This window comes from Eretmochelys imbricata, chromosome 10 (assembly GCF_965152235.1).
Source record: "Eretmochelys imbricata isolate rEreImb1 chromosome 10, rEreImb1.hap1, whole genome shotgun sequence".
NCBI lineage: Eukaryota > Metazoa > Chordata > Testudines > Cheloniidae > Eretmochelys > Eretmochelys imbricata.
Genome location: NC_135581.1, coordinates 82,675,234 through 82,687,471, shown reverse-complemented (window position 1 = coordinate 82,687,471; position 12,238 = coordinate 82,675,234). Strand labels below are relative to the sequence as shown.

At 39.5% G+C, this 12,238-nt stretch overlaps 1 protein-coding gene across 1 annotated transcript in view; it reads left to right on the top strand.

Moving 5' to 3' along the window:
• Window positions 1-12,238, top strand: part of UACA (uveal autoantigen with coiled-coil domains and ankyrin repeats) — a 73,923-nt gene that overhangs the window by 37,248 nt on the left and 24,437 nt on the right. Inside the window, exons 2-5 of the mRNA XM_077828902.1 lie at window positions 5,404-5,537; window positions 8,137-8,225; window positions 9,054-9,118; window positions 10,823-10,880. Coding sequence (XP_077685028.1) covers window positions 5,404-5,537; window positions 8,137-8,225; window positions 9,054-9,118; window positions 10,823-10,880 — 346 coding nt within the window. The remainder of the gene's footprint in view (window positions 1-5,403; window positions 5,538-8,136; window positions 8,226-9,053; window positions 9,119-10,822; window positions 10,881-12,238) is intronic.

Below are 12,238 nucleotides of genomic sequence, written 5' to 3'. Positions count from 1 at the left end.
GTGGCACCATGTTGGTAGTTTCACACATGCTTGTCTCCTTTGCTACCCATAAGCATAAAATGTATTACTCACAGGATGAGCATGCATAGAACGTATTATTAGCTATTACTTTCTATCACTCAGCTATCAAGTCCTGGACAATCAAAAAATAGAACCAGGCTGATGTGAGACTGTCTGCAGATTGTTTACAGGATATTTCAGGTCTGGGGAATATTACTGTGAGGCAGTCTGTGCTGCAGCACAGAGTCTGCAGAAACAAAAGCTGTATGTAGGGTTTTCATGTGAAGTGCCAGAAAGGGACAGCCTAAGCAGTCGGTACGAAAGAAGGAATTCCTGTACCGGTCTTAGGCTGTCCCTGGGCCGTCTTTAAGGGAAAAAACCTTATTTTTGTAAGAGTTATGAAGTCTGAAGAAGACCCTGAAGATGGAGAAAATATAGTTGGGGATCCAAGCTAAGTGAAGGATGGAACAAAATGAATGTAGCCAAGAAAAACCAGTATATTGCTTAGAGCAGCCTGTTTTGAATTCTGGTTGGGTGCTTGCCTTGTAAACTGCAGCAGTTTGTAACTGAAATCGAGGTAAATTATTTGCTGCTGACAACAAGGAGTTGCAAGTTCTATGATGAGTTGTTGGTTTTCCTGTGCTCCTAGAAACACAGTAGGTATCTTGTATTTCCTATTAATGGAAGAGAGGTGTGTTTTTTTTTTTTTTTTTTTTTTTAGTAACCCTGTCTGCACGAGTTTAAATTTTGTAAATAGTCAAGCTGTCCCTTACCTTTTATTTAGCATCCCTTATGTCTGTAGCCACTATAATAGTGTTCATAAATGTTGTTGTTTCTTGTTGGCAGTTTCTACAACAAAAAGGTTAAAATAAAAAACAATGCTGTGAACCACTTCTTAATTGACAATTACTTGGTTTAGTGGACCAAAGTAAATTGACATAAATTGAAAATAATCTTTGTAGAAATCACTAACCTTTATACTGTCCATTGTTTTCTTAGGACTTGATACTAAACTTTTTTTTTATACTAATTCTAAATTTGTGAAGATCTTAATTATGGGTATAACAACATAACATAGTAGTGGTTTTATTTGGAATATTTTTATCATTTTAAAAGGAGCTTTATTGAAGAGTTTGAATTTGTTCACACTTATAGATGTAAGAGCTTGAAGGTTAAGCCTGAAGATCTTTGACAATTTAAACCATCTGTTTGCATGCAAAACATTTTATTGAATTCGCTTTGAACCTAACACACTGAATATAGTAGAGCAGTGGTTTTCAGCCTTTTTTTCATTTGCGGACTCCTAAAAAAAAATTTCAGATGGAGGTTTGGACCCCTCTGGAAATCTTAGACATAGTTTGCACACCCCTGGGGGTCTGCAGACCACAGGTTGAAAACCACTGTATTAGAGTATTTAGAGGCAGCAAGAGGATGCTTCATACATAGTCTTTAAAGTATATAAACTTACACATGCAAAGAAATTTAGAGTGACAAGAAAAATTGCCAGTTTTCAGAGCAAAACAACTTATTCTCTCCAGGCCTAGTGCACATGCTAGTTTAGTATGGAAGCAATGACTGGCTTTAGCTAAACACCAAAAAGGCAAAGGTGTTTTAATATAGTAAAATTTAGCTAATTTAGGTGGACTGGCAGAGAAATTCCAAAATAGATTTTAATTAACAAGTCAATGAACAACAAAAGGAAGGGTGTGAATGCATTACAAAACACACTTCACTTTGACAGTTGTTTACTTCTACTTATTTGGTACTTACTGTACTAATAGTAACTGTTGTTGGTAGGATGTTTAGTAAAAGAGATATTATCCATTACCTATTTTATTACAATACTGAATAGAGGTTCCAGTCATGTTTGCTGCTCCATTGTATAAGGCATTCTGCAGAGTAAGAGTCACTTCTTCAAATAGCAACGTGAGACCTTGCTACAGCACATTAGTGTTAGAGAGGTTACTAGAGACAGCTGTCTTTTTGTATGGATTATCTATTCGCTTCTTTACTAAACACACTTAGAAAGACCAATGTTCCCTAATGAGGCAAAGTTTTTAGAATTCTGTTTTTTTTTCTGCCCAAGACTTGATTTTTTAAAAAACACTTTACATGAATATGTATTCTTGTTTTATGTGCCTTTTTCTTGTTTTCCTATATATACATGTAAAGACTGTATGCACCTGTGTTTGGGGGGGAGTTGGGGTCTCACAAGGCTGCGTGTGTGTTTGTGAGGGGAAGTTGGGGTCTCTGAAGACTGTGTGTGTAGCACAGAAGGATGGGTGGAGGATTTGGGAGTCCTCCCAGGTTGTTGGTGTGTGGGGAACAGGGGAGGGCTGTTGGGTGGAGGAGAGGCTCTCCTGCTTAAAGATCCAGAAATCATAGATTGATGTTTTTGGCAATTTAAGACTGGAACAAAGTATATTTCTTACAGTGCATAAATTTAAATGTTACATTATCAATATCAGTTTGCAGTGTTTTTATTGGAGAAAACACAAAAATGATTCTTCCTCTCTTCTTGGGAAATTTGGATAGGTCTGCTGATTGCTGGTTTGGTAGAAGAACTGGTTCTCACTAAATCAAGAACTTTAATGCTTTTATTCAGTGACCTGCAGCAGCTGGAAATAGCTTTGTTTTTGGTGAATTACATAGAGAAGCTAGTCTCTAGGTAGCCAAACTTGCAGCTAACATCCCAGTATAATCCTGGGTTTTTTTTCCCCTTCCACGTCCTCCTCCTGTCAGCAACTTCACCGATCAATCTGAAATGTTGCATGCAGAATTTGAGCTCCCAAGTGGAATTTTTCTGGAATGTAAAGGACAATTTGGATAAAGTGATTTGGAGGCAAATAGGTCAGAAATGGAAGTGGTTTTCACTTGTTGGGATAGATTCCTAATATGTTTTGGCTTGTCAGATCTTTTAGACCAAGTGTGCTGAAACTCTAAATTTGTGGGTTGGGTTGTTTTTTTGTTTTGTTTTGCTTTTTGGTTTTGATGAATGTTGTCTGACTAGTATTGGTGGGTGAATTACTTAGTTATTAAAAATGATTTATGCTTTCTTTACAAAAACTGCATAGCCAAGTACTCTGCAGGCAATTTGAAACAACTCTGTGAACTTCCTCATTCTCAAACTGCTTGAGGATAGCTAAAATATCTACACTGTTAATAGGAGAGAGCTGCACAGGGATCCTGATCTTCTCTTGCTTGTTTCCAGCATCAGCTTTTCATTTTGAAATTGGAAAGTTAGGTAGCTGGTTCTACTATAGTTCAGCCATTACTTTTTTGTGTGTGGTTTTTTTTAATGGGCCAAATTCAACAAGGAATGGAACTCGGATGAGAATCTTGGTGCTGAACTAAACGTGTGTGGGAGGTGTAAGTTGCCCACAAATTGAGTTTAAGTGGGTATAAGGGACAAAATAGTGTAATTTGCATCAGTTGGGCATTCAGTTGTGTATATTTCAAGTATAAGTTACTTCTCCAAGGTGCAGGAGAGGAGTGTACCAGGAAAAGCAACTTGAAGGAGTGTGTAAGATAAAAGCAGCTACTTCCTCGCAATCCTGTGGTGAGTTTTAGCCATGGAATAAGTGGGTAGAACACCCACATGCTTTAATGGAATTTGCACCATCTTAAGCTAAAGAGGAATTTGGTGTCAAATTGGCTACACTTATTTTGCATACTGCTGAATGCCAAATTGGCAGAAGTTGGAGTATTTTGCCAATCACATTGCTCTCTTCTATTCACTTGATATCCTACACATAAGGATCATAAATTAAATTTAGTTTAGATAGACCCTATTGCATTTTCATCCACAACACTCCTTCCTTGTATGGGGGGAGGGGAATCTCCCAATCAAAATCTATAAAGTCACCACTCTATCCTCAATGTTCCCCATTAAACCTCTTGGCTGCTATACAGAAAACTGTATTTGGAAATGTCTAGATAGCTGGCAAACTGTAATTTTACTACTGCTCATATTCTGTGCTAAAACAGCCTATTTTTGTTACTCCTTCCTGCTGCCCACTTACATTTCGTCCACTCGTTATGTCTTAAAAAGAACAGGAGGACTTGTGGCACCTTAGAGACTAACAAATTTATTTGAGCATAAGCTTTCGTGAGCTTTTTTTTTAGTCTCTAAGGTGCCACAAGTACTCCTTTTCTTTTCTTTTTGTGAATACAGACTAACACGGCTGCTACTCTGAAAACTGTTATGTCTTGTCTCTTAATTTGTAAGCTCTTTTGGACAGGGGACTGGTATATACCACATGTTAGTTGAGTGGGGCCCCAACCTGGCTTAGGCTTCTAGGACTCTGCTGCAGCATAAATGTTGGATAATAATAAATAAAGATGCACTCGGAGGTCTTTGTTCATAGGTGGCCCAGAACACAGACTCATCAACTATGCAATTAACTGCTCTGCTGTGTGGTGTGGCTCTTGTGTTAAGCTTTTGTTATCATGGAAGTCATTCCTTCATAAAGATGACAATATATATGTAAACTTTCATATGGCCCTTCCAGCCCATTGCAAAATCCTTGTTATGTGACTACCCCCATCTATGTATTTTTCAAATGTAAAACTGGTCTCCTGACTTGAGACTTGGCATGGAATCTTAGCTAACTTTTCTGGGGCTACTAACCTATTAAGAGCTGGTCCAAATGCTACTAAATTTGCATCCTCACTGTGTGGAGTGGTATTGGGTTATGCTTTCCTATCCTAGATGTGTATGCAAAATCAAAGATGTGGAGTCAAACCCTAAAGTGAATTTAGGATGTTGATAGCTGCAGGCTGCAAACTTTGTCCTTATCAAATATCCTTCCGTAAAACGTCTTAATCTTGCGCTTAAGTAGAATGCAGGCTGGAAAATTGGCAGCGGGTAGAGGCAGAGTTAAGTTTCTTTAACCTTATGCCCTATGGTTGTTTTCATACTTTCATATTGGATTTTATGCTTTTAATGTAAACTTATTTTTTGTTTTGTTTCTGGACTTCATAGCACGTGGGTCTTTAGAGAAATCTACAGAATTCTAAGGGGACTTTTCTCCTTAAGTATGTGATATTCTATTCTATGTATTTCTTATAATGTCCACAACACTGTAGTGTGTGGGCATCTTCCTGTAGTGAATTAAGCAGTGAGACTACACATCTGTCACATGTGGTTTTTCTCTTATGCTTTCCCCAGTGGGAGAACTGTGTGCTGGAGCGTGGTATCTTTGGTAGGATTTTTAAGTATACATGCTGCTCTGTGTCTATAGTAGATATTGACAAATGAAACTAATTTAATGAAGATTTCTTGCCTAGTAATAGGAGCAAATTATGACATTTAATTTTTTTTATGATGGTAATCTTAATGGGTTCACATTATGCAGTAAACTCACTTGTGGTGGTGGTTTTTTTACTTATGTCTTTATGCAGCTGAATACAGATTGGAGCAAATACGATGATCGGTTGATGAAAGCAGCTGAAAGGGGAGATGTGGAAAAAATTTCATCTATCCTTGCCAAAAAGGGAGTCAATCCTACTAAACTGGATGTGGAAGGGAGATCTGTGTAAGTAATTTCCAAGAATGTAGTGGAGGATGATGGCATGAGTAGTGAAATCTGTTTAGACGGTAAATCTTTCTTCATTATGTCACATTTTTACTGATGGTGTGTATTAGACTCCTTCCCATCTGAAACAAACAGACAGCAGATTACAGAATTAGAGTTCTAGAATTACATATCTATTGGAGGTAGATGATTTTAAGCAAAAGAAGAGTGTACACAAATTCCATACTTTACTAAAATAAGCTCCCCATTGTACCATCCTAGATAGAAATTCGCACTTCATCTAGCCACAAACCATTGCTCTGAGGGCTGTCAGACTTCCTGTTAGTCAGGTTCATTTAGCAATACTGATTTTATGGGATGAGGGGAAATAGGGATGAGTGCTCATTGACATCCGTCCCTCGTAGAGATGTGTGAAGTCCTATTTTGTGAACTGGAAAGGCAAAAAGGTGCAAATCAGTAGAGCCTAGGGTAGCAAAATTGAGATGGTGGTAATCTGAAGGAAGTTATATTGGGCACTGTGAGTGGTTGAGGGGTTGTAGGGGATTGACTAGGTAAGAGTGGAGTCTACAGTATAGCCATAGGGAGGCTTGAAAAGAGACCTGAAAGCAGGAGGATGGGGAAAGATAGGGAAAACCTACTCAATAGAAATCTGTGATCCAGGGATCGATTCCATTAATTCAGGAGTCCGCAGCATGATAGAGGCTTGCCCATGAAGCCAACAGTGAGAGATCTAGCCAGTCCAGAAGTGGCTGGCTGTCATTTTTATTTCCTTCCCATTGCACAAACTGAATCTATATATGTAACTGGGTTTTCTTGTTTGTATGTAATAGTATATGGAGTAATTTATCTTACATTTCTTTAAAACAAACACCTTCCCCCTAAATCTAAACAAATCCTGCCCTCTGTGTGTCCTCTAAAATGTTTCCTAAACCCCTTTTGGGTTTGCTAATTTAAGTCTTTTCATAATGGATGTTACAGGAAAATACAGTTTAGTATTTTTAGGATCTTCAAAATGAAACTAAAAATAAGATTTGAAAAGCATTCTCCAGATATTACTGGCAATCATTTTGTCTCAAATTACCGGTGTGGAGACTGTGTTTCTAGGTTGTCCAACAGCATTAGTACTGTATAATTTGTGGTAGGTAATAGTTGGTAAAAGGAATGTACGTTTGGGTGGAACATTCCTATAGCCATCAAACTTAATATCACAGTGTAATCTTGGCTATCTGCCTGATTCTGCTAACCATTTCAGATTCTTGAATCATCTTGCATCAAAATTGCCAGGTACACCAAGAAAGCAGAAGTACAAGTGGCTTTAGATATTGTGCCTTACAAGCATCCATTCTTTAATTCTTATACATTCTTTGTCCTCCTTGTGTTTTTCCACTATTGCTTAAATTCCAGTAGTTACTCTGGTTCAATGGAAATATGAGTGTGCATGATAGCATGGTTTATTCCTACTTGAGGTTTGGTGATTTCTTAGCATATTTATGCACCAGTGCATAGGAGCCAGTCCTAGCTTTTTATAACTAATTCCACAGGTGAGTAAGGACTAGGCATAAGTGTTTTATGGAAGAGTCTGCTGGAATTGTGTTGTGTATCCACCTCCTGTCTGAAATAGGAGGGATTCTGGTTACAAATGGAAAAACTGAGGTACAGCCATCTTTGTAATAGGTGGACCAAACCCAATAACTCCTCTGGATTGAAGCATACTAAACAGACTTCGGAGGGACTTTCCAAGCCTGTGGAGTACTCCATCTTTCTGCAGCCCCCTCAGCATTAAAAACAGTGGGATCCAGCAGCACTACTTTTGGGCCCCAATGCCAGCCTGTATCTTTTCTATACTTCTCAAATCCCAGAGTGCATTAGCAAATACACAAATAAAACTGGAGCTGAGGTTGATCAGAGAGAGAGATGCAGCCAGTTGAAAAGCAAGGGAACCTGACAGTACATATAGAGGGAAGTGTTAGATTTTGTGGGGAGGAAAGGTAAAGGAGAGAGGAGGATGAGGAATTACTCTTTACTGGAAGTTATCCTCCATCTTTAAAATTTGGATTGATAGGAGAAGTTTGAGCTGGTTCTTAAACAGTCAGCTTGACCATCCTTCCTCAAGGTATGTTCACAAAAGTTAACAGAAATCCATGTGGCTACAATTTCAAACTGAAGTGATAGAAGTGTCATTGCTTTGACTATGCTAATGCTTGATCCTAGTAAATTTGAATCATAATTAGGAAAGGGAAAGCTGATCGATATTTTACTTATTCTCTGCCACAGACACAAAATTAGTGTACTGGTTTTATTGAAAGAAATTATGCTTCCTCTTCTCCCCGCCCTCTTGTGCCCCCCTCCCCCCTACACTTTTAGTTGGGTCAGATCATGCTACAACGCTAGACTTTCCAAGCTGGAACTACATGAGTGAAATATGGTTTTAATCTACCTAACACTTCACTGTACAACTGTGGGTTCTTTTGGGTTTTTTTTCTCCTCGTGTGCTCTGCCTCTGCTGGCAAATGTTACCCTTTTTTTCTTTTTGTTCTTCCATGCAGAACTAGTCTGTTTAAGCCAAGAAATGCATAGTATCTTTTTTTCCCCCCCTTAGATTTCATGTTGTAGCATCAAAAGGAAATCTGGATTGTTTGAATACCATTCTTGTACATGGGGTTGATATCGTAGCCAGCGATGCTGCAGGTATGTTTCCTTAAAGTTTAAGGGTGAAATTTTCAAAAACACTTGGCACAGGTCTGATTTCCGTCCCAAAACAAAATCTACATTAAATGCTTGTAACTTGTCCTGTAGTATGGAACAGGCTAAAATAGATGCAGACTTGAGCACATGTTGAATAACTACTTGAAATTCTTTGCTTCCTCATGGCTAGAAACATGGCATAGAGTACATGCTTCAAACTGTCTGATTCTGTGTTGGATATAGTTTAGGTTCTCTGAATTGAACAAATTTCCAGGCAATAGAAAAGTTTAACTCAAAAGGGTTTAAATGATTTTAAGTACTCTGGCTCCTCTGAATATGGACTTGTGTCTACATTTGCTATTCTAGCTAAGTAAATCTTAATAAATACATTTACAATATATATGGGAACAGCATGGTTTATGGAGTTCGGAAAAAGTGCTGGGAGAATTTCAAAAGGTTTGATTCTGAGTAGTATGTAAAACCATGCAGATGCTTTTCTGAATTGCCTTTGGTCCAGAAACCAGCCTGGAAGTCTCATGGGATTTTCATAACCTCAAAGTTCTATCGAGATTCTGAATTTAGTAGTGAGTAAGGAGGCATGTGAAAACTGGGAAGGTGGTGAAAAGAAGAAATACAAATTTGTTTAGTTATTTTATCTGTGTGTCAAATTTCTTGTTCCTTATGAATTACAATATTGTATTATGAATAGTGAAGTATCTGGATACAAGGGAAACATATTAAATGTCTTCATGGTATATGTTACTGCATGTTGATATTGATAGCCCTACTGTAGTTCCCAATTTAATGCTTTTGTGTATATTTAATCCGTAGGGAGAAATGCGTTGCATCTTGCTGCAAAATATGGACATGCTCTTTGTTTGCAAAAGCTATTACAGGTATTGAAGACAGTAAATCAATCTTTGTGCCACATTTTACATTTAGACGTAAAAGGAAAGTACGTGTTCTTCAAGAGATGCTGTTAATTTTATAGTTACTTTTAATTTTTTTTTTTTAAACTAATTTGTGGTACTGCACCTGCCCCTAAATTCCCCTTTTGGTGATGTGAATCTTTAGTGCATCTGGCACGTAAATACCTTGCAATGCTAGCTACAGAAGTACCATGTGAATGTCTGTTCTCACTTTCAGGTGACATTGTAAATAAGCATTATCTCCTGTAAATGTAAACAAACTTGTTTCTTTTAGCGATTGGCTGAATAAGAAGTAGGTCTGAGTGGACTTGTAGCAAAGTTTTACATTGTTTTGTTTTTGAGTTCAGTTAGGTAACAAAAAAAAACCTACTTTTGTAAGTTGCACTTCCACGATAAAGAGATTGCACTTCAGTACTTATATGAGGTGAATTGAATAATACTATTTCTTTTGTTTATAATTTTTACAGTGCAAATATTTATAATAAAAATAATACAAAGTGAGCACTGTACACTTTGTATTCTGTGTTGTAATTGAAATCCAATATATTTAAAAATGTAGAAAAACATCCAAAAATATTTAATAAATTTCAGTAGGTATTTTACCTGAGTTCCCTGTAAGCCGCATGGCCGTGCAGCTGCCTATTAAGCCCCGCGCAAAAGCTCAGGGCTGCAGTGGGGAGAGGCGCCCCTCCCTGCCGGCCCCAGAGCCGACCGGCCTCAGACTTGCTGCTGCCGGGGGAGAGGAGCCCCTCCCCCAGCCCGGCCCAGGTCCATCGGAGCTGCCGGAGAGAGGAACCCTGGCCGCAAGCTGCTGCGTTGAGAGAGGGCTGGGGGGCAGTGTTTCTCTCTCTTCCCCCCCCCCCCCCCATCCACCATCTGCAGCCCCGGGGCAGCCTGCACCCTGAACCCCTCATTCCCAGCCCCACTCCAGAGCCCACACCCCCCATACCCCAACCCTTTGCTCGCACCCTCTGTACCCTCAGCCCTGAGCCCCCTCCCGAGCCCCTCATTTCCGGCCCTACCCCAGAGCCTTCACCCCTAGCTGGAGCACTCCTCCGCCCACCCCCCCTCACCCAACCCTCTGCCCCAGCCCTGAGCCCCCTCCCTGAACCTCTCATCCCCAGCTCCACCCTCGAGCCTGCACACCCAGCCAGAGCCCTCACTCCCCCCACACCTTAACCCTCTGCCCCAGCCCTGAGCCCCCCCTCACATCCCAAACCCCTCATCCGCAGCTCTACCCCAAAGCCCTTACTCCCCCCGTGAGAGCCTTTACTCCCCACTGCGCCCCAACCCTGAGCCCCCCCACTCTGAACCCTTCTGCCCCACCCCCACCACATGAATTTTATGTGCACCAATATGAAGGTGATGTGTCACAGGTCGCCTCCATATTGGTGCACATAACAAAATTCATTCCGCACATGGACATACAAAATTAGAGGGAACACTGTATTCTACTATTTAACAGTGCGATTAAAACTGCGAATAATCACAATTAATTTTTTTTAATTAATCGCGTGAGTTAACGGCAATTAATCAACAGCCCTAGTTTAAATGTTTCTAGTTCAGTGATTTCTAGTTCTTTTACTTGTAAGTCTGAGTGACTTGTGAATTATAAATATTGGAATTAAATCTTGATACAAATCTAGTAAATAAGAATTATTCTTTTAACAGTACAATTGTCCAACTGAAAATCTGGATCTTCATGGTAGAACTGCTCTTCATGATGCTGGTAAGCAGTGTTTTTGCCATTCCAGGAACTGCTGCATGAAGTTATTTATTTCTGTTCGTTTTAAGAGATTCTCCTTTAGAGTATCCTTTTCAGTAAGAAATATAATTTATCATAATGTATCTACTGTAGAAGAAATTGGCATAGGTTATTTTTTCCCCTTCAGTTGACCTTATTAAACCTGTGGTAGAAAATATGTATATGAATAATTTTTTTTCTTCTATCACTCAGCTAATATCTGTAGTGTTGAGAAGCACTCAAACCCGAATTCTGTTTTCAGGTGCCTAAAATTTTGAGAAAAACTCTTTGGTTGAAATATCTCCTGCTTCTAAGCTAAAAGTGTATCTGTGTCTGTGGAGGCAGAAGGAGGGGGGGCTTGATAAAATTTTATTCATTTTTAGATCAGTGCAAGGAACTGGATTACTGCTTAAGACCTATTTTTAGATGAAGTTTTCCACTCTTACCCAAATGGCTGCTTCTTAAAACTTTGAATTGTCATAGACTTTGTCCTCACAGAGGAAAATGTGCCTTTGACAGGTCATCAATCAGTTTACAAGAACAAAAGATGTTGGAGAACTGCATATAACAAATGAGTTTTTCACTGAAATGTTAACAATATGGCACAAGATGATGCTCTGAACACTGGTGTACAATGTTAATAGACTAAGGCTTTGTCTACAATGGCAAGTGAACGACAAAACTTTTGTCGTTTAGAGGTGTTAACCCCCCCAAGGTAAGTTTTGTCAAGGAAAAGCGCAGGTGTGGACAGTGATTTGTTGACAGGACCGCTCTCCTGCCGACAGCGCTACCGCCACTCATTGTGGGTGGAAGTTTTTTGTCCGCGGGAGAGCTCTCTTCTGCTGACAAACAGCAGCTACGCTGGATGCCTTTTAGCAGCACGGCTGTAGGGGCAGAGCCGTGTGTCGCTAAAAGCTGCGTAGTGTAGACGTAGCTTAAATATAGTTTAGTCTCGATCAGTCTAAATCCTTCTAAAACTCTATGCCCCTCCTTAACATTTTGGACTGTGATTGTGTGTTCATTGCAAATTGCACATGCTTTCAAGAGCATAGCACCAGAGTTCACTGAATCCTAAAGCATAAGACACTCTGTCTGTGTGCTGAATTTGACTTTCCTTAGAAACAGTGTATTAGAGGGTGGAAGCTGGGTTACGGTATTCTGGAGGGACCTTGCACAGATACTGCCCCAAATGACACTACTTTCTAGTTAAGTTGCCTCCTCCAGCATAAGGCTAAGGCCAGTTGTTTAGAATTTTAGTACAGGAATGTTTGTTCCTGCTGGTGAACTTTCCTTGCACTGTAAACTTTTAGATGTGGAGGGGCGGGAGGGGTAGCTCAGTGGTT